At 38.5% G+C, this 23,465-nt stretch overlaps 2 protein-coding genes across 2 annotated transcripts; both read right to left on the bottom strand.

Moving 5' to 3' along the window:
* Positions 1 to 1,360: 1,360 nt before the first annotated feature.
* On the bottom strand, positions 1,361 to 9,538 carry LOC122660585 (mitotic checkpoint protein BUB3.2). The gene is made up of 9 exons (XM_043855955.1): positions 9,308 to 9,538; positions 9,043 to 9,173; positions 7,253 to 7,335; positions 5,277 to 5,543; positions 3,355 to 3,430; positions 2,656 to 2,736; positions 1,886 to 1,964; positions 1,660 to 1,760; positions 1,361 to 1,573 (listed from the first exon to the last, which is right to left on the bottom strand). Exons 1-9 carry the CDS (start codon positions 9,425 to 9,427, stop codon positions 1,489 to 1,491), a joined length of 1,023 nt encoding a protein of 340 aa, XP_043711890.1. The 5' UTR covers positions 9,428 to 9,538; the 3' UTR covers positions 1,361 to 1,488.
* Positions 9,539 to 11,578: 2,040 nt separating this feature from the next.
* Positions 11,579 to 22,890, bottom strand: LOC122659960 (ATP-dependent Clp protease proteolytic subunit-related protein 1, chloroplastic-like). The gene is made up of 9 exons (XM_043855124.1): positions 22,625 to 22,890; positions 13,941 to 14,056; positions 13,318 to 13,521; positions 13,086 to 13,190; positions 12,881 to 12,943; positions 12,545 to 12,656; positions 12,155 to 12,216; positions 11,899 to 12,081; positions 11,579 to 11,823 (listed from the first exon to the last, which is right to left on the bottom strand). Exons 1-9 carry the CDS (start codon positions 22,857 to 22,859, stop codon positions 11,737 to 11,739), a joined length of 1,167 nt encoding a protein of 388 aa, XP_043711059.1. The 5' UTR covers positions 22,860 to 22,890; the 3' UTR covers positions 11,579 to 11,736.
* Between the last annotated feature and the right edge of the window lie 575 nt (positions 22,891 to 23,465).

The raw sequence follows: 23,465 nt of genomic DNA, 5'->3' as shown, positions 1-23,465 counted from the left end.
GATCTGATTCTCTATTTTCTCGCTTCAAAATGCATTCTAAAGTATAGACCCAGAATCGATTTCAAGAATGGATATCAAACACAACATAAGCATAATATCATCTAAATTTTCTCAAATTGAAATATAAATTCTAAGGTCAGGTACATGTGCTGGAAACACGTATACTGAAGAAGGGAGCAAGGATTCTCCTCCACAATTTAATAGCAATATGATAACAAAATAGAATAGACTTGAGTCCTTCCTTTCATTTCGTTTTCACTTTTCACCTTTATATTAAGATATTAAGTTATGGAAATGGCAAACTATCGAAACTGTGCTGCAAAGACTGATTTCGAGGTTTCCAAATTTTCCCACCAGGTCTGTTTGTTTCAACCTAAATTTAACTTCAGAAAAATATAGATGTAAATTTAAAATGTTGAAAATTGTTCCAATGTTTGTTTTTTTTATGGAAACAAGCATTAGAAAATTTTCAACAAGTAAACTGAAACAAACGGAACCTACATATAATTCAGATTGGACAGAAATTCTGTAGTTCGATGGGTAACCATGGAGTTTACCCTGCATCAAAATTGGTTACAAAGTGAACTGCCACGCAGTAGGCTGTTTTCTCAGAGCCGAGGAAAACATCCATCCTGCTACCGTCCACTTTCAAAAGCAACAAACAATTAACCATTTGTGTCATTGAACTCATTAGAAAGTTGGAAAAAAAATCGCCAATATATTGGATAAACGCGGAGCCTATCAAATGGCCATTTACTATTTGTAAAGAAGCAAGTTAAGAAACACATTAAGAGGGTAAAACAGAAAAAGACCAGTTAAGCCAGTCGATATTGCAAGACTAAACTCTGAAGGATCTCCAAAAGTCACCCCAAAACTGGGCATGTAAACGAGGGAAGACCTAGCTATATCTCCAAGCAACTTGTTTACTAAAAAGAGGACAAGATCTTCTAAATGAAGGGCTGATGTTCTCTGTACCGCAGCACAGCCTGCGTCCAGACAAATGAGCCTGCCATTCAGGGGGTAGGGTGGTCATTTCGCCCATCCCCATGTATCTGGGCGCAGTCTGCACCCTAGTACAAAGAACATTTGGCCATAAAATAATTAAATCACATATTTGAGCAGCCATACGATCACAGTGGAAATCCAATACCCATATCAGTAAATGAGATTGAAAAATGGATGGAAGAATTGAACCGCTTGTCCAAGAGATTGATAGAACTGCAGATGATTTCATTAATTCTTGCCTGATGGGGGTAGAGGCTATAGAGGGTAATAATACAGCTCTGATTTACCTACTGCAGCAAGTACATCAGTCAATTCATCTACAAGTATGGAACAAAGAAAGGTTAACAGACCTGGAAAAGGCCAGGTCAAGCTCAAGTCCAGTGCTCTTTGAAAAAGCCATACATTAATTATGCAGTAGAGGTTCTGGATAAAGATATTCAATAGACAATATTGAACAGAAGGAACCTGTCTCTACACCCCAGGCTACACAGGAGCAGTATACACTTTTGGCTTTGGTTTAACCTCAACTTCATTTACACTACGCACGAAGATGGCATCTGGTTCATGACTGCAAAAGATAGAATATGAATGAATGCAAGCAATAAGGTAAAATAGAGGAAGAAATAGAAAAAAGAGTTTCACAATAAATCATACGGAATATCTCCCTCTTCAAATGTATAACTAGAGGCCACAGCTAATAATCGACCATCTCTGCTGAAGGATAAAGCTGCAATGCTTGTAGGATATTTTGAGTACTGAGTAAAAAAAAATAAAAAGAAAACAGCAGATATAATTAATGTGTGGTCCTAGATAAGCCCACAGAAAAGAGGGGGGGGGGGGGGGGAGGAAAGAGTACATCCTGAACCATGTTGCCTGTTACCTGATATAGTCTCTTCTTGTTGTTGCCATCCCACACATTTACATACCCATCACAACCACCAGTGGTAAAAGTACCATAGCTGCAAAAGTGGACCACAGGAGCATGAAAACTATAAGAAGAGACCAAGCGAGTACCACAAGAAAATGTAGGGACAACATTCCTAGGTCTGCAATCAAGGAAACTTTTGCCATTGACAGGCAGCCAATTCTGACACTTGGAGGACTGCTCCGGCCATTCTGATCATTGGATAGTTAGGTAATCTGGACTGTCCACTAGTCAAGTTTCCTCACCCATCCCAACTGTTTGGCCTGTCACGCGTTTACCATTTTCTTTGAATTTATTGCAATCCAACATTTTTTTTCTTTCAAACTATGGACTTCTACAACCTTTTTCCATAGCTTCACTCCACCATGTGGCAGTATGTATATGAGTTAAAACTTAGAAAGCGGCTGACATGGAGAACATCTCCACAAAGTTTGGTGCCAACCGAGCCCATCACAGATATAGGCAATCATCCAGGACCACCATCGTTCACCAGATCAAATTATCTCAAAAAAGTGACTGATTTGACGGTAAGCCCTTCTAACGAGTGTACATTTGGAACTCTTGAGAGATCCTATATCTGTATCATAGGTTTAAATGGACAGATCAAAGAATACATAATTGATCACCCGCTCAAAGTGTATCACAGCTCAAGACCACAATCTTCCACCGAATAAACCAAAGACGAAAGAAGACAATTACAAGATAAAACAAAAGAAAATACTTACATAGGATGGAATGCAATGGCATTGACAGGATACACCATGTCTCTTCCAGCCTCTGATTTTCGATGGCACTTGAAAGCATATCTACATGAAGTTTATATCCCATCAACAAATACAATAAAAAAAATTAAAATACTGAAAAACCATACAATTTTTCACCAAGGTTTTAAAACTTGGGATTTTTTACTTGGATCGGCCATGGGCAATCCCGATCTGATCCCAATCCTGACTAACAGACCACAACCATGAGAGAAGTTTTAACATAATTTTGGTATTGGTACCAGATTGTTAGATTGGTCTCATCCAATCCAACATTCCAACCCCAATATTTGACAACATGATGTGCACCAGCACACAAAGCTTTCGCTAGCATGTTCATTTTGGTAGTGTCCTCATCCAGAGAGTGAGCTAGGTTCTAATTAACATTATGAGATTACTTAAGATCACATCTGCAAATATAACATTGACTGGGTATACTTTAATGTCTGATCGACATGAACTCAAAAGTTTATCTTTGTCATGTGCAGTTTTGAGTGAGATCAGAGTTCAAAGCAGGGTTCCTAAATGATCTCAAAAAAACAACACGAAGAAGCTTGGGGAAGGTCCATGCAAACAAGGAAAGATGCAACATCCAAACAAAACCCATGCTTCTGCATGGTGTAAGATCCTGCAAAATATCTTTCCTAAATATAGAGAACTTACTTCTTCAATTGACCAGCCTCAGAAAGATCGAAGAACTCCATTGCAACCCGACCTTCCACAGAACTAAGAGCAAATCCTGCAAAAAAAGCATTTCAGGTTTAAGATGATTATTCAACAGTAAAAGTATGAGCAAGAAATGATGGAGTTGACAACTGAAAAATCCTCTTATATATACTTTAAACTGCACCTTCTGCGCTCCCAGAATTACAGGTTGCAACTTGCCATTATGGGTGGGTTGGGTTAACAGAACATCATATAGTATGTCCACATCTACCACCCAGAATTTGATTGTCACTTGCTAAACAAAGCCCAACCCAAAACTGAACCCAGTCACAAGCTGCATCCTACCTGGCAGTGAACGGTACATATAAAAAACAACTGACCGAATTTCCTCATGAAACCTTGATTTCTTCCTTCATATCACAGTTCTCCTCTACCATCATAGCAACATCTTTACCTAAAACCATAGTTCTTTCAGATTCTTCAAGCTCACTAGGATATACATATGGCCCAAGATTGAGGAGGGACTAACTAAGATTAATGTATGTTATTTTTATTTTTTATGTATCTGTTGCACTCGACCAAGCACACCATGGAGATGTAAATGAAATCGATGTAACATGATGAATTCAATTCGACATCTACTGGATATTTAAAACTGATTATCAAATTCGAATTCAATAAAAGTCAAGGATCCAGTTAACATAAATTCCAAATTCAATATGGATTAATCTAAATATGATGTCCGCCCAACTAATTAATAAAGAAAAAAAAAACATAATTAATTACAAAACAAGTTAACAACTTCGATCTACAACCTCCTCCTCCCCCGCCACTCCCCCCCCCCCCCCCAAAAAAAAAAAAATGAAACATAGTCTACAAAACAAGAACACGATAGCACTCTGGAGTGGGATAAAAACGGGTTGGTTGCTTCTGTGTGAGCACTAGTATATTAAAAAAAAGGGCGTCTCCAGTACACGAGGCTCCCGTCATTGCGGGGTCTAGGAAGGGTCATAATGTATGCAGCCTAACCCCTGCTTTCACAGAGAGGCTGTTTCTAGACTCAAACCCGTGACCCACTTGGTCACACAAGAGCAACCTTATCGTTGCACCAAGGCCTGCCCTCTGAGCACTAGTATATCTGACCACATAAATATGGGTACTTCCTGGGTACACGAGAGCGAGAGAGAGAGAACCTGCAGCAATTTTTGTTGAACTCTTCGGTGGAAATGAACAAGAACGAAACTATCATTGGTACATTCACTTGATAACATCCCTCTTCTTTTTTTTTTGGGGGGGGTGTTCTATGAACTCAGATATGGATAAAAATCCGAATACCGTATCAGAAGCCTAAACAGAGCAGATATTATCAAATTGGACTCCCTTTATCCAAATTCGTATCTGATAACCCAATAATATGAACGTAGATACCATAAAACAAATACGAACACACATCAGACCCACAATTTTGATTATTCATTAACATCTCTTAGCCCACGTGCATGCATGTGTGTGTGTGGGGGGGGGGGGGAGAAAGAGGAAGGTGTGTGCACACATGCATTTAAAAGTAAAAGACCTATTAAGAAGCAAAGGGAAAGGGTAGAGACCATGAGGAAGAAGATATTTATTTCCTTTCAGTATGGTTAAACTTGAGAGGGTGATTGAGTGCCAAAACTAGGGATTTAAAAATCAAATTGAATTCAGAGATAAGAAAATAACATGACAAAAAACCGATAAATGATAAGAACTAACAATTGAATAAGATCAGTAAATGAGAAATAAAATGAATACAAACAATTGAGGTGCTTATGACATAGACTTCTATAACAACCACGGAAGAAGTCAAAAAGACAACATAAAATGCGTGAAAGAAGTCAAAATAAAATATTAATAATCAGAAGTTCTTAGGTTTCATTACATGCCTGTTCCATTGGGATAACAACGTACGCATCTAGTTTGATACTTCAACGAAGACTCCCTCCTTTGCTCTGGTTGAGACATATTCCGCAGATCATAGACATTTACATGTCTTCCTGCAGTTGCTACCACCAAACGATTGCCAACAAGGGAAAGGGAATATACACGCTCAGGCTGGGGGTATGTCCCAACAAGAGTACGTTCTTGCCCACTGGCACCTCTTGGATCCCAACATTTCAGTGTTTTATCCCAACTACCAGTGATGACTTGTCCTGTAATCATGTAGATATAAACAAATAATGGCATGAGATATGAACTTTACAAGGACAAGAACAATGATGCTCATATTATTTGATACTCCATAAAGAAGTAACACACAACGAGATCTAGACTTGTATTCTCACAAATTTGTCAAATAAAAGAATATAAAATGAAATTTTCAAACAGTGCACAAAGTGGTAGAAAGATATCAGCTTTATACCCTACATATCAAACCATTCATCCAGTGCCACATAGAGACCATAGTTGTCAAGGCGACGCCTTGGCGTCCAGGCGCCTTTCTCTCGCCTTGACTTTTGGTGCCGCCTTGGTCGCCTAGGCGACTCCTTGTCGCCTTGCTGGTGTCGACTTGTTTTTTAGCCCTTTCCATCACCTTGGAGTGAAATGTAGGGAAATGGAAAAAGCAACAAGGGTATTTAGGGTAAAAATGTTGAGCTGGCACCGAGACTAGAAAAGATTAAAATTAGATATGACTGCATTTGCCATAACTTAGGTGTTGCACCAGTGGGTGACAAGATGGGAACAAGACATGTTACTAATCCGATAATCCATCATATTATAGAAAATATCTCCATGATTCTACAATTTTCTTAAGGAAAATGGTTAGAGGGCTCCAAGGTCCTTGAACACCAAACTGAATAGTGACAACTGGGTTTTTTCTTTTATTTATTTATACTTAGTAATTTTGGTAAGGGGTAATAACCCGTTTAGTAATTTTGGTAAGGAATCAGGTTAAATAGTTAGCCCCCATCTTAATAATGAAGTGAACCAATCATAATCAGGGATCGATGAGGTAGCTGACCCTTCTTTCTAGCATTTTTATTTGCTGGATGACAGAAAACGGCAGGATCCTTTATCACCCCCCACCCCCCCCCCCCCACCCAACACACACACACCAAAAAAGGCACAGGAACAGGCAAACAGAAAATATAATACAAAAAGGCAAGCATCCTCTAAGAAGACAACCAACATGCCAGTATGATTAATTAGTGTCACCTTGAAGAAATATGACACTTTCTTTGATTGGACAGAACTGCCAATTATTTTGTGAATAGTTTTTGCAAATTGCAATTATCTTTCTCACGAATCCTAATGACCATTTTGATTGTTGGAATCCATGCTAATTTATTTGCTGGAGTTGTCTTTAAAATGTGAAATCCAGAAACAAGATGAGAGCAACTTCCACTTTTGAACTCTTCTAAATCAAAACTTACCCATGTGATAAATGAAGCCTATCCTACATCAATTTGCCATCAAAGTAAACCCTAGATTAGAAGTCTCTTAATCCTGATAAGGTATTATGCAGCCCTTATGACCCAGGCCAATGTGGTAGCCACACCAATAGTCCATTTTGAATATTCAATAATCTATTTACAGAATCCAGTAGCCTGCCCACTAACCCCATAATCATTTTCTCCTGTGCAACAATGAAACATTCAATGGTAGACTCAGTATCTAAATTATCATAAAGGAATAACACCAAGATGACAGGGAACCGAATGATACCTCACTTTTCATTAAAGTACCAGTAATCACATTGGTTATTCTACACAATTTACATAGAAGATAGTCAAACAAAAAAGGATTTCTCACTTGACTCAAAGAAAACCAGGATTAGTTTGAATATATCAAGAATAAAAATGGGCAAATTTTAAGTTGTTATCTAATTTATTGTCAACCGAATCAGATACAAAGAAACAACCTGCTGCATAAGAGTACTCCACACAACGCACAGGTGCATCATGCCTTCCCAAAATATCCTCTTTGCCAGAGCTGAAAACATACCTGAAAAATGATATGACAACTTTAGATATTAACCTTGATTTAGGGTTCGACATGTTAACAGCACAACAAACTCAAGCAAAATAGAAGAGAACCATTGGCCCACTTGCCTTCGAGAAAGAAAAATAGAATGAAGTAAACTAATATAACATCTCAACAATTAGTGTATTTAGTAATTCATATTTATGACTATAGAAACCACAAAAAAAGTTGCATAGGACAGGATGCAGGGATCCTGGAAGCATGAGTAACATTCTTTCAATTAGTACCCAACTTTTGCATTGATGTGTAACATTTATACAAATTTATGCAGTGATCACCAAGTCACAACCAGTGTTACATGGACATGGTCATAGGAGTTGGAAACCAACATGCATCATGGAATCTGAGTAGACAAGCTTGAACTCACCCAGTAAAATGATTAAAATTTTAAAATACTAGGTTATCTTGCAAATAGTATCTCTTAATACCAACTGAGAAGGACATAATAAATGTAACTGGTTTATCATTTCCACCTTGGAACGTTGTGTAGGAGAAAATGGAGCTTATAGAGTATGCTAAGTTCATTTATGCCATATAAACAAAGACAAACAAGCAAACGAAATCTTGGAGTACCAGCCAAGAATACATGGAGTTTAGAATCCAATGCATGTATGACAGAAACACATTGTCCATTAAAAGAGTTCATGTAACACTCATCATGATCATCTCATTTTTTTGGGTGGAGGATGGTGGTGACACAGTTGCGTTAGACATTAATCCCGTAAGGATGCCTATGTGTAAATTTAGAAGGCCCCCAAGGAGCTGTTGATAGTCCAATGGGCTGAAATTAAGCTTTGGGTGGTTATATTATAGGTTTGGCCTTTTATTTTCTTGGGTTTAATTGTAACAGACCTAATTTATAAGCCCATTGATGCAGTATTCAAGCATACTGTATCACCCATAAAATGGGGGTAAAGTTAGTACATGAAATTAGTGTTTTAAGTTAGGGAGTGTCTGAATGACACCTCTATAGGTGTATTTAGAACTTGACACCTTCGTTTAATTGCCACTTGATTTATTCTCAAAAGGTTTTTGAGATAGGGGTATAAAAAGGTTTTCAAAGATAAGTTGAAAGTGACATATCATTATGTCATTATCAAAAACTGTCATTGTCATGCAAAATTTTCAAGTACGCATGTGAAATGACACTATTACTCATTGGAAAAATATTGTGCATCATACCAAAAGGGCAAAAAAATAAGGTTACAAATTATTTGACATCTTGAGGGGTGTCAATAAGAAAATCCCTTTAAGTTAAGTGCTTGAGTTAAATTAGGATACTTAATAGCTTTTAAGAATTCTATTTTAAGTTTATTTACTTTAAGTCAATATAAGAAAGTGATTAGGAGTCTTTTAATAAGTCAATTTAAAAATTTTAGAATGTCTTTATATATGTAATACAACCCCTTAATTGAAGATGATTTGGATAAAGAATATGAAAATTTATTAGAAGGTTTGGAGCTGTTGGGCTTGACATACAGAATTGGTATCTCAGACCTGATTTCTTCCCTTTTCACGACGAAAATGCTAATACGGATAATGAAAATTTTGAGCACAAAAAAAAAAAACACATTGTTTGAGCATCTTCCAACACCTGAAAATTAACAAGCTGCATTGCAAATTAGAAATGAATAAACATGAAACAGGCAGTGCGAGGCATTTCCCTACCGCCTGACAGTGCAATCTGCACTGACGCTAAAACCGGAGGAATCGTCATGAAAGCAACAATCCAATACAGGACCCCCATGCTTGAACTCTCCCCTCAAGACATTTGTGCTCGCATCGTACAACCGAACGCTCTAGGCAATAGAAACAAATGATATACTCAATAAAACCATACAAACATAGAATTCGAAGCAAAGCCAGTGCCAAAGGTCGATCCAAATTAAACAAGCTCAAGGTGAAGAACAGAATGATGATAGAAAGCACAAACCTTGTCCCATGAAGAAACCAGGAGATGATCGCTGTGATTTGAGAAACGAAGGTTGGAGATGCCATCAGAAGGAGGGTTAGGTAGCTCCTTCCCCGACACTGGAGGAAGGGACGCGCTCATAATATCCAGTTTTAAATGCGTAAATATTTAGGGTTTCCAGGTGTGCGGAGAAACGAAGTGGCAACAAGGTAGAGTTGCAGAGTGAAAGTAGGAGGAAATTATGAGCATTGAATATTAGATAGAAGGGAAGTGGGGGGAACGAATTTGAAATCGCGAAAGCATCGGAGGTCTCATTGAGCGTCATCCAAAGGCGGAAAGAAATAGGTTTAAAATACTACGGAATTTAAAAGGGCAAAGGGGAAAGGGTTTTAGTTTGTAGACGAATCGTGTGACGTGTTCGTGTCAGTATGTTTTAGGTCAGTTGGAGGCTTGGACCATAGTTTGAGGAATCGGTATCGGATCTGCCGATTCGTATCAGTATTGGAGATTAATATCGATCTGACCGATCCCGTATCATGAATTGGTACAGATAAGAGTAAAAATGTAAACAAAAATCTAAATTTTTAATAAAACAAAGGTAAACCTGACTGATCCAAATAGATATGAATCGATACCGATACTGATTACTAAAACCTTGCTTGGACCTACCCTTGACATAAAATTTGGAACCATTTGACCTATTTCAATTTAGGGGTGCCAATTTCCATCCCTTACCAGTTCAACCTAAATTGAAATTAAACCAAAAACTCTTATCACTCTCACTTCATTTGGCGTTTTATGAAACCGATCAACCCCAAAACTGAACTGAAGACATTATTTTTAGTATTTTCTAAATGCATAGATGGCCAAATGTTCTCTATGCAGCAACGCAGGCTGCGCCCAGACACATGAGGGTGAGCGAAATGACCACCCCGCCTCCTGAATGGACAGCCCATATTTCTAGGCACAGCCTGCGCTGCTACACAAAGAACTGCCCCCTGCATATATTTAAGGTTAAGAATGGGCATGCTAGCATTGTACCCAGCACTGAATCTACATCTCTCTCCCCTGAAAAGGTCCCCTTGTCCCTCCCATCCTGGCCACCCCATTGGTTGAGCCGCTAGCTCCGAGAAAGCTAGCAATGTGCCCAACCTCCATCTATATCTATATATGAAAAAATAAATAAAAAACGAACCAGTAGCATTCAATAAGAGCCATGTCAATCTGATAAAAAAAATGGGACCAAAATCGAAATTGGCATTTGACTTTATGTTTAGGTTTTTGTTTGGCCTATTACCAGCTTAGGTCCATTTCAGCCTGACCAAAACCGGACTGATTGATTGACATGGCAACTCTAGTTGTGGGGGTCATTATCACATGGATTAACTCATATACTGCCAAGTGACAAATAGTTAAATGTTACACTTCAGTAAACATAGTAGTGCCCAGAAGGACCATGTAATATTTAGCTTTTATTTGATTAAAAAATAATTAAAATACTAGAATAAAATTAATTGTCAATAAGACGTTTGGTAGAAATAAAGTTGATGCAAGATGGTGTTTTAAAGAAAATATTAATTCTTTGAAACCGAATGTGATTTGGTGAAAAACTTTTATTTTTGGTCAACCTATGGAAAAAATTAATGGACAGTGTATCAATTTAGCTTAGGGCAACAAACCTTGGTGCAACGGTAAGGTTGCTCCTTTGTGATCAAGTGGTCACGGATTCAAATCTGGAAACAACCTCTCTACGAAAGCAAGGGTATGGCTGCATACATTATGACCCTCCTCAGACCCAACTAATGAAAGGGTCAAGATTCAAGAACACCTCCTTACCTACGTTCTTCTTTATCACTGCATTGAATGAGAAATGACGAAAAGAGTTTCTTATTATGATTTTTAAGGAATCGCTACCCTAAAAGCTTCCATTAATATTTTCTTGCTCATGATCATTATACACAGCTATCTATACTGATGATGTGTTGAAAATTTTTTCACAGGGCCTCAATGTTAAGCACAAAAACAAATACGAGGAAAAAACACTAAATCGAAGTAGAAGAAAAAATGAAAAGTAGGGGATACCATTGTTTTTGCATGGTTTTTAACTGTATACTTAACAACAACAAAATTAACATATTTGACAAGATTTACCGTCTTAGTAAACAAAAATACCTAATTCTCTGCAGAATTAACTTCCTAATGGTGACTTCAATAAGTTCCACCTAGGAGCCGTGTGATCTTATTCCAGACACTTGCATCTTCTCCTCAGTGAGCTTCTGCTCTTTGTTGGCATCTCCATTCACCAAATTGGTTGCTTGCAGTACAAAATACAAATACATTTCCACACTGCCACAGAGAACATCCTGCTCCTCCATGACACCAGATATAGGACAATGGAGTACAACCTTTTTCCTTTCTGTGTCTGGAACATTACTGCTTTCTTCTACTCTCTACCTAAACCCAGAGGGAGCTGCTTGTGGCCCGACACCTGCTGCCCTCCTCATGGCTTTTGATTGTGCCAGCATCTCATCATAGTTCTGTATGAAAAATTAATCAATGAAAAGATTTTGGAACACAATATAATACATTGGGGAAAATGAATGATAACCTACCCGTTTCTCGTATGCAATATCCCTTGAGTCAATTATCTTGTCTGCAATGCCATAAGCAATTGCTTCTTGTGTTTGGAAATATTTGGGTCGTCGGATGTCTTTTGCGATTTCTTCCTTTGGCTTACCAATCCCTTTTGCTAGAAGCTCAATGTAGTAGTCGGTGTTTGCATCTAGTTCTTTTGCCTGGGGAGATGGACTTTATAAGTGGCTGAGAGAGAGAGAGAGATGGGCGGGGGGAGGGGGGGGTAGATAGTACCTTGATCCACATATCAATCACCGCGCCACTTGATCTATTGACTTTTGGCAAATAGAGTTTTGCTGTAATCCAACACAACATGGTTTGAAAATGTGAAGCACAGTAAAAATCAAAGCATTGTAATTGTACCCAGGAGGCCACTTGAAGCATAAACGCAAATGTCAGACCAACCAAGTACACTACAATCACCTATCAGAAACTTTGACGACTAGACAAAGACAGTTAACAGCAGCAGAAAACGATCCATCTATAATGTCTGAATATCTGTCTGGGTTGGTCTGGCTGTTGGGTTATGCCCCCCTCCAAAAGAACCATCATTCCCAACTATACTATGAAAGCATCGTAATTTCTGAGAAAATTTTAATTGCTGGAATGAAGTCAATATCATACTAGACGCATTTGGCTGTAGCGCCCGATAACCCTTGGCTCCAAGTGATAGTAGCATTGCTGCTTGACCATATGCCATGCCACAATTTACAGTGTAGACTTTGGATTTGCAGTACTGTATGCAAAGAAAATAACTATACAAACGCATGAATAGGGGTCAGATGTTAGAACAAGATGTTTGACTAATAAAAACTGGTGTTTAAAAAAAAAAAAAAAAAAAAGATAGCTCGTTTTTCCTTTTCCAAGAGAACTCGTGGCCACCACCAGTTTGTTGTTTCATGGTAGCAATTTCTAGAAAAATGTAATTGATATTTTTGTGGAATAAATTAGAATGCTTACAGCCATGGTGTCAGCAATTGCATATGCCTCTGTTTCCGATCCGACAGTCTCCATCTTCTCATTCTGGCAAATACATACAGAAAGAAGCTTTCAATTATGAAAGTAACTAATGCAGAGACATCTATAAAATAGATTGTATAAAAGTCTCAAGGCAAAACAAAATTCAACATTAAAAGCATTAAATGGATGTAGTTTCAGGGCAAACCTGAGTCCCAGGTGAATTTATATATAAATATATAGGCTTTGATGGACTGTCATAATCCAACCACATAAGCTGAGCAACAAGAAGCTCAGTTACCGCTGGGACTATCTGTAATCAACCAAAGCATATATATGAAAAAGATCAAACATCATCAGAGAAAAAAGAACTTCAATTCCAAAGAGATATCAGAACTTCAAATCCGAAGAACAGTAGTATAGTGTGACTAGTGTCTTACAGGCATGCCAAGATAGCAAATCCGAGCATCTAAAAGTAAAGAAGGCAAATCTGGAGGAGCTGTTCTAGGCCTTCCATATCCTCTGGCTCCTCCACGATACATGCTTCCACTCATGCTATACCTTGAAGGACCCCCATCCTTCATTCCTGATGAACTCCACATCCCTCCATGATCAAGATAATTTCTTGCAGATGAAATGCTTTCCTGTTTCCCAAAAAAATAAAAAAACATTGAACATGAGATCTCCCATGGCCACCAATGCCAGCTAAAAAAAAGATTCAGATGCTGTCATGTAAAACTGCAATCTTTAGAAACAAAAAAGGGATTTTATTTTTTATGCGGTGGTCCTGCAATATCAATTAGACATGCAACACATTATCATGATCCAGTATGTCCAGCTCAGAGGCAGCCACTGCTGTTATTGTCATCCAAATAGTACTCGAAGGATCATGCAAAATTTAAACAGCATGAAGTAATGCACTGGTTTTCTGGAGAATGGGGCTTGAATTTATTGATCATGTGGTAGACCCTTGGGACCATTACACTGAAAGAATTCCGGAATGTCACAGTTTATCAAAGTCTTCACATGAGAAAATACAAATAGCTACATGAAAAGAGAGTACCTCAGTGATTTTTTCTGACTGTCCCCGAATGGGGTTATCTTCTGTCATAAACATGTCCATTTGTGAAGGAGCAAGGCCATAAAGGTATTTCAGAGCATTTTTATAATTGTCCATCACTGTACAGAGCAACAAGAAAAGAGTTGAGGGGGAAATTTTTTTGAATTCTTCTGTGTTCTCCAATTCAAGAACATGATATCAAAATATAAGATATGTTGATATTTTGTTAACAGCAAATGCAATTACATGAACCAAATGAAACTGAAAAAGCTGGCATGAAATATAGACTAGACAAGTCCATTGGATCCATTGGTTGATAAATCTACAACAATTTTGCATATCGAGTACAAACAAAAACCTCAAACCTAGGTAATCCTTGAAATTGTGTATATGTTAACAACTTCGTAAACCTTTGAGCAAGCCTATACTTGTCCATCTTAATAGTTTTTTGTGCTGTAATATATATGACCACGAGTGCAAGCTCTGGTGCTCAACACAGTATTGGAAGCATCAATGAAATGGTTAGCTTCAAATGAAGCAGAACTGAAAGTGTGAAATACTTTTGAAAACTTTTGTTATAAAAGGTAAGAAGTACATAATTTCTCTATATCTTAAAGGTTTACACCCAAGTTATATATAGATCCAGAAACAAATACCTTCAAACTCACTACAAGTAGACAACCAAAATAAGAGCATGTCCCTTCCCTTGTGCGCTACCCTGTTATCCAAAACAAAAATCTACTCAGAAATATGATGGTCTCTTTCACTCAAAAGCCTCAAGCTAACTGCAAAAGGGTAAATATCATTCCAAGATTTTAACTTGAGATTTCCAACTGAGGCAGCTCAATATCCCAACTACTAGCGATTGGCTACATGAATCCCATTTCTTTTTCTTCGTTCCACTTGTCCTTTTAGATCCTGCAGCTTGTACTCATAGTTGGTAAATTCATGTTTAGTACCTGTATAATATCGAAACTATTACCAGAATTATTTTTTTAAGAGATATTCAAACTGATGCATTGCAAACATCATGTGTTCAACTCATACCTTACTATTAGTCAATTCGGAAAATGGAGAAACCCTACCTAACATCATCCCATTGGAGTTGCACCCCTCAGTTTACGTCTCCATGCAAATACATTTCAGCGGACAGCATCAATTCAAGCTCTAAACCTACATCTGTTCCCAACTTAATTTCATAACCTGAAAGAGAATTTACAATTCAAACCCATATTTTTTTTTTTCATATCCCAAGACCATTGTGCCTGAAATTAAACCCCACCATCAGCCCCTTAAATTTGTTCTATACACCATATGTTCTAGTTTCTGCCATTTGCTAGTTCTTTTGACTAAGATCTTATATCAGCAGTGTTTTATGCCATCTTTTTAAACAAAAAACAGGTAAGCAAAATTAGTAAGGATTTTATTGAAGATAGCGAGAGTAAGAAGATCGTTTACAGTTCTCTGAACTAATGCCTAATGCTGCTACAAAGAGAAAAACCTCAGCTGCAGTTGCCCATATAATCTCTCGCATGTTTGCCTTGCCACACTAATTGTCTATACAACCTAAGGAGATGGTTTCAGAATAAGACGAAGTTCAAGAAAAAATACTCAATTCCTGAGAGATGACTGTTAGAATTTTAGTTCTAATAAAATTCTATATGGACATAATTAAATCCCTAAACCAGGCTAATTAGGGTTTTGGTCTAACAAAATGAGGTCATTAAGTTATATTAGAAGTCTAATGTGGACTGGTTTAGTGTGGGCCAGATAGATTCATATTGGGACTGTGATGAGTCAGACCCTATAGGGATTACTATATAAGGAGAGCTAGGTCCCCCCTCTACCCATCACAACTTATTATTCTCAATTACTATTGAGGAGTGCATTCTTGCGAGAGAGGGAGATATTCAGTGTTCGTCGTCCCTGCGCATTCGGTATTCTCATCAGGCCAGTTACTTTGGGAATAGAGGGGAAGCACCTGGATCTTTGTTCTTTATTTTCCGCTGCAATCATCATCACTATGGATGCGAAACAAGGTCAGTGATTCTATTCCTATTTTCTATTATTTATTTGATTATGTTCTAGAACGCCCTATGGAGATCCTGGCTTTTGGGATTTTGTCCCTATTCGGATCAATTTAATCTACCATGTGGTATCAGAGCCTCCATAGATCCGTTCTTGAACCTATATGGATTCAAAATAATACAACATAATAAGGGAATCGAAAATTTTTTCGATTCGAATCAAGGTTTTTAGGGTTTTTTCTAGTTTTCCAAAAACCCGTACGGACACTGGTATTCTGCCGATTTTTTTAGCCGGCGAAAACAGAATCTGATCACATGGGGGCGTAGAGCTCGCAAAATCAGAGTTTTCGGTGGGTGGATCACCGCCAGCGGCTGCCGGACGCGCTCCCACGCGCCGGCGGCAGCCGCGGGTGATCTGCACTCGCCGGCAGAAGTTAAAAATATAAAAAAATAAAAAAATAAAAAAGGGAATCTGGGTTTTGCTATCGTGCGCTGATGCTATCTATAGGCGATGCTAACGTGCGCCTCTCGGGTCGGGGTCGACCCGGGTTCTGATCCGAAAACCCGACCCGCTAACCCGGGTATTGACCCGTCTTGGGTTGACCCGAACCCGGTTGGACCGGGTCTGAACCGGTTCCCTCGAACCGGGGGTTGAACCAAATTGATTTGGTTTGCCTTTTGGACCGGTTTGACCAGTACAGTCAACCGGATTTTGACTTGAACTTTGACCGGGCTTTCTGGGGGCTACGAGACTCCGTTTGGGGTCCCGTTTTTTGCGTTGGCTCTGTTTTTCTGTGCTCTACACAGTGGTGCCCTCTGTTTTGATCAGATATGAATATTTTTGATATTCTTTTAATGCATGCCCTATTCTGGAATTTATCGATTCGTTCCATTGGGAACCGAACTAATTTTCTGACTTACTGGAATACCTACTTTGATGAACAATACTGTTGGCATATTTGTGTTAATTTTGAGACAGTTAAGCCCCTTATCATAAAGTATAAAATAACACAATTTGTTTAAGGATGTAAGTAATTTTGGAATATCCCAAGAGAGGGTTCCATGGGTTCGACAGGATGCAGCCGCCAAAGCGACCTTCTTTGTTGGATTTATGAAACACCGGTCTCATACAGTTGTGGGATGTCCTTCAACTCTAATGTGTGGTCATACACCCAAAGGTGATGGTCATGTATTGGTACTTGAAGGGGTACATATACAGTATGCATATGAATAGGCTGACCCTAGAATTCTGCACACCCAAAGGTGGTGGATTTTGAAAGTTGAGCTGTATTCCCATGGCCACTGGTATGTAGGGATTTTTACAATTGCATGTTGGGAATTCAGCCCAAAGGTGTTTTCACAACGATGTGTGTAAAATTCTCATTAGCTTATAAGGTTTCAAGCTGTACTTGCATCATGCTGATTATTGTACTGTTCATTGTTTAAATTTTCAGTCACATTTTCTGTCAATAATAACATGGTCACTATTGAGATTCTTACTGGGTCAAATTTTAAGAAGTGGAAAGAGGACATTATGTTTGCCATGAAGATGGCAAAAGTGCATACGTCCCTTGTTATAGATAAACCAATGGACCTAACAGCTGATAATACTGAGGATGAAAAATTTGTGCATTCTGCATGGGAAAAGAGTAATCGCTTAGCTGTACTATCTATAAAGAGGTCGATACCGGAACACCTTAAGAGTGGTCTACCTGATAAATGTACTGCCAGAGTATTGCTGGATGCAATTTCCAAGAGATACCAAGTTTCATCGAATGCTAAGATTGGGAGACTTCTGCAAGGGCTATTTAATATGGAATACCATGGTTCTGGGGGTGTTAGGGATTATATTGTTTGGATGATTGACTATCAAACCAAAATCAAAGCCTTGAAATATTGTTCTTCCTGATGCCTTGATTGTTCATCAAGTTCTTAATACCCTACCTTCTGATTTTGACATCATCAAAACCAACTATCTTTCCCAGGACGATGTCTGGAGTATCGATGACCTTATTTCTAGGGTTGTATCCGAGGAAGAGAAACTACTTGTTATTTCCAAATCCCATGAGAGTGAAAAGTCTAAAAACCATACTCATAAATCTGCCAATAAAGAGTGCGATCGGATTAACAATTTGGGACCTAAGAAAGACTCTTTCAAGAAAGAGAGTGATCGCTGCTTCTTTTGCAAGAAGAAGGGTCACATAAAGAAGGACTGCAACAAATACAAGACTTGGTTATCAAAACCCAGGCCATCAGGTAACGATTCTTTGGCTTTTGTTTGTGAGTCCAATCTATCATAAGCCTCATCCAGTACTTGGAGGCTAGACGGCGGGGGCAACTAACTAAGTTGCTTTTACCATATAGGGATTCATAAACCGGAAGAGGCCAAATCAGGATGAATCAAGACTTGTCATAGGGAATGATGGATATGATTGACGTAAAGTTCGTGGGAGATATCATTTTATTACTAGTTTCTAGTTTTAATTTGATCGTAAAGAATACTTTTATGTACCATCCTTCAAGAAATTTAATTTCGATTTCGATGTTGGACATTGGTAGTTACCATTTTGAAATAAAGAACAAGATGATAAATTTGTTTCAAATAAAGTTGGTTCTCTGCATTACGTCCAATGGATTATGCATGTTGTGTTTATCTCCCAATGATATCTACGCCTTCCATAACATTGAAAACGTTGTTTCCAAAAGACCCTTACCTAAAGAACGGTCTTTCACATTGTGGCATAAGATGTTAGGTCATATTTCTAAGGCAAGAGTGGAAAGGCGATAAAGTCGACATCCTACCTACTCTCGAAAGTGATCTAGAAACTTATGTAGACGATGTAAGGGAAAGATGACCAAGATAAAGAAGAAAACGTAGTCTATAGTTCGACTGTTGGAGGTCATTCAAATTGACATCGATGGTCCCTGTTCACCACATTGTGTAGAAATTTTTATTTCATCACTTTTAACAGCGACTACTCCGATATGGCTATCTGTTCTTAATTAAAGAAAAGTCTGAATTTCTTGACAAGTTCAAGATTTTTGGGACTAAAGTTGAGAAACAGATTGGGGAAAGTTATTAAAATTGTTAAATCCGATCGTGGGAGTGAGTATTATGGCGGGCATACGGCGATCTTTGGATAGCTTAAGGGCCTGTTTTCCAAATACTAAGAGGACTCTGCGATAGTTGGTCAATTTACTATGCCAGGAAGTCCTGAGAAAAATGGTGTCGCCGAAAGGCATAACCGCATCGGTGAAGAGTATGATTAGTAAGACAAATTTTACCTAAGTTCTTATGGGAGAAGTTTTTGAAAACTACTCATTGTATCCTTAACCATGTAGTTACTAAACCCAGAAATCATCTTAGAGTTTGGGGTGCCACTGCATAAAAACTATATTATCCGACTTTGAACAAGTTGGATCCCGGACTACTCATTACTATTTTGTTAGCTACCCGGATCATTCGAAGGGATATAAATTTTATAACCCCTGGAGACACTAGAATTATGGACTTATAGGCGGAAGTTTACGGAATTTGATATGGCAAAAGGAATGATTGTTCTCGGTCGTTCGAGATAGTGACATGGTTGGTACATTGGTACATGTTCTTCTACCTATTCGACGGATGTGGGGCATACCACGCCATTAGTTACACTCTTTGGAGTTCGGGAGCCGATATTGATAACGATCCTTGACATTCATGTAGCACTTGATGAGATTCCTCTCAATCGGGATGCGATTGAGATCCTATCATTGATGCGATTCAGTGAGATTTCTCGTCAGGGTGAGCGGTGGTAGCGCCATCACGAAAATCCATCGAGGAGAAATTCGAAATACCATCTATCTATGAGGTCTATCTCGAGAGAACATGACTACGACATTGATTGTGTGGTTGATCCAGTTACTTATTCAGGCGTTGTTTCTAGTTCTCAGTTAGATTTGTGGTTAAATGTAATGAGAAATGAGGTGGAATCGATGAAACATAATGATGTTTGGGAGCTTGTTGAATTAAACCTGAGGGTCTTGCGGTGGATGGTTCAGACCATCTTGCGTGGACTCAAGAAGTCTATTTACGGTCTCAAACAAGCTTCCAGGCAGTGGTATTTGAAGTTTGACAGTGTCGTGACTTCATTCGGTTTTGTGAAAAATAAAGCGGATCAGTATATATATCACAAGGTCAGTGGGAGCAAATTCTATTTTCTCATATTTTATATGGATGACATCCTTCTTGCTAGTGGTGACCTAGGGATGTTGCATAAATGAAAGCAACTATTATCTAGGGAATTTGACATGAAGGACCTTGGTGAGGTTTCTTTTGTCCTTGGCATTGAGATCCATAGGGATCGTTCTCGTCGTTTACTAAGTTTTTCTCAGAGGGCTTATGTTGATCGTATTCAGGAGAGGTTCAGTATGCTGGATTGCAAACCTGAGAATGTTCCTGTTCTCAAACTGAGCTCGACCAGCGCCCAAAAATGAAGGTGAGAAGGATGACATAATGAGGTGCCTTATACTAGCGCACTAGGTAGTATCATGTATGCTCAGTGCATGCCGGACGGATATTACTTTGTGATGGGTCTTCTGGCGGATATCGATCGAGATCCTGGTCCTAGCGCGGGTTCTTGCCGAAAGTATTATGGTACTTGTAGGGGACAAAAGATTATATGTAACATAAAGACACATTCCGAACTCAGCTAGTGGGTCATCTGATTCGACCTTGCTAGCTTGTGAGAATGATAGGAGATCCACATCCGGTTAAGTTTTTCTAATAGCGGGGAAGGGTAGTATTATGGAACAGTACAAAACAAACATTGGTAACCACATTAACTATACAGGTAAAGTTTGTAGCATGCCATGGAGTTGCTACTCAGGTTATTTGACTCAGGAATCTCATAAAGTAGTTGACCATTTTAGATTCTGTGGATAGACCCATCCAGACATATAGTAATAACAGTTCTGCTGTGTTGGTTATAAACAACAATAAAGGACTTAGAGGGTCTAAACACATGGAGGTCAAGTATTTGACCATAAAGGAGAGAGTAAAGGAAGGTGACATTACAGTGGAGCATATTAGTACAGATGATATGGTTGCAGATCCCCTAACCAAAGGTCTTCGCCCTTGTGTTTTTGAGAGACATATCATGGGCATGGGCTTAGTTGCATCATGGGATGTGGTTGGTTAGTGGGAGTTTGTTTTATTTTGCTTCATTGTAATTTAAAGTTTCTTTTCATCTGTATTTTTACCTTATGGTAAACTTTGATTTATATATATATCAGGTGTCATTGCATGCAGTTTCTTTTAAACACATGAGTGTTTTATTTATTGACATGATGTATATATTTCGATTTTAAAGTCTTAAGGAATGTGTTAACCTTAAGCGAGGTCAGGGCATTAAGTTGTTAGCCTAAAGGTATGTCTTGTAACACATAAAGTATAACTCGAGTTATTTACGATGAGACATACAGATTCGTTAGAATCACAAAGTTTATTTCTCTAGTGAGCTGCGCCACTTAAAGAAGAGAAATTTTGGGTGATAAACGAATAATACATAAGGAATCACTACGTGAGTATTATCTCGTTGCCACACTACCACATTGTATCCATGTTAGTAGAGTTGAGGGCTCTCGTGACCATGGAAGGCTCGTGTCGCTTGATCGTAGATGCGATTCACGCCAGATTCGGTGTCTAAAACTCATGAGATAGGATTGACTTTCTAATATGACCTCTAGACCAATTTATTTTAAAAAATTGTGCACATAAAGTTTTCTTAAAGAGTTGTTAGCTTGTGATTTGTTTTGGTCAAAACTGTTTTTAAATCCTTTTAAAAATAAGGAATTTAATGTAAGTCCAAGTGGGAGAATGTTAGAATTTTAGTTCTAATAAAATTCTATATGGACATAATTAAATCCCTAAACCAGGCTAATTAGGGTTTTGGTCTAATAAAGTGAGGTCATTAAGTTATATTAGAAGTCTAATGTGGACTGGCTTAGTGTGGGCCAGATAGATTCCTATTGGGACTATGATGAGTCAGACCCTATAGGGGTTACTATATAAGGAGAGCTAGGTCCCCCCTCTACCCATCACAACTTATTATTTTCAATTACTATTGAGGAGTGCATTCTTGCGAGAGAGGGAGATATTCAGTGTTCGTCGTCCCTGCAAATTCGGTATTCTCATCAGGCCAGTTACTTTGGGAATAGAGGGGAAACACCTAGATCTTTGTTCTTTATTTTCCGCTGCAATCATCATCACTATGGATGCGAAACAAGGTCAGTGATTCTATTCCTATTTTCTATTATTTATTTGATTGTGTTCTTGAACGCCCTATGGAGATCCTGGCTTTTGGGATTTTGTCCCTATTCGGATCAATTTAATCTACCAATGACATCATAAATTCTAACTAATATTTGGTAAAACAACTCAACCGCAAGCATTAAAATTAACAAGATACGAACTCAAAGCAGAAAAGGAAGAGGGGATGAAGGTTAAATCGTTTACATACTAATAGAAGTCACTAAAATTTCAGAAGCTAAACAATGGAATCAATCTCCATAAAGAGAAGGAACGACCAGCAACCCAAGAAATTCAATGATTAATTTGCAAAAATGAGATACAGAAAAGGGCATTAGAAAAAGGACGTGGTGGTTTCCATGAAGACTCACATCCGTCTTTGAGATTCTCCTCTCTGAACCTCTTAGGTATGTGATCAAACGAGCAGGCAGAGGGAGTCGTAAATCTCTGGACAACATGTCGTCTCGAATTGGGAAAAGAAAAGAGCTTGGTGCCAGGAAGGAATGAAGTTTTGGGGAAGCCAACTACCGAACCAGAAGGAGGATCGTTCCCGGCGGAAGAAACTGAGGCAGGAGCTGCTACTAAAGCGGTTAGAGACGTCGCCATATTTTCTCCGCACTAGGTAAGACGAACCTTCCCTTCACTCGAACATCGCAGGCCTCAGCCACGCTCAAAAACCAACTACACCAGAGAGTTGAAGTCTAGAGCGTTCTTCTCTTAAACCTCTCAAGGTTTTCCGTTTTCTGAGGATCTACATCCACTGCCCAGAACCCGGAAACCAGACCGGAACTAACCAATCCAATAATTCATTGGGCTGGTTTTGGATAAACCAATGTCCGGTTTTGGATCGACCAATTAAGTTATTGGATTTCCGGTGGTTTCATAACCAATAGACCAACTAGGAACAGGTGAAACCAAAACAAATCCACATCCTAACCCTATAATAATCCTAATTTATGAGGGTAGTGGTGTTCTTACTTACTAACTGAATATAAAACAAAAGGTACTATGGACTAGTTCTATGATTTGAGGGAAAAAAAATGATGGTAGGCTGTATATCTCATGTGATTGAAAATTAGTGTCTTATTGTGATATTATTGAATATATGTAATATGTGTTAGGAATTTTATTTTGGACTGCTTGGAACCGATTAGGAATTAGAATAGATCCACTCATTAGTTAATGGTCCTGATCCCAAGTTTGAAACCAATT

The sequence above is a fragment of the Telopea speciosissima genome, chromosome 4 (genome assembly GCF_018873765.1).
Source record: "Telopea speciosissima isolate NSW1024214 ecotype Mountain lineage chromosome 4, Tspe_v1, whole genome shotgun sequence".
NCBI lineage: Eukaryota > Viridiplantae > Streptophyta > Magnoliopsida > Proteales > Proteaceae > Telopea > Telopea speciosissima.
Note: the sequence above shows the minus strand (reverse complement) of the source record. Positions and strands in the feature narration are given on the sequence as shown.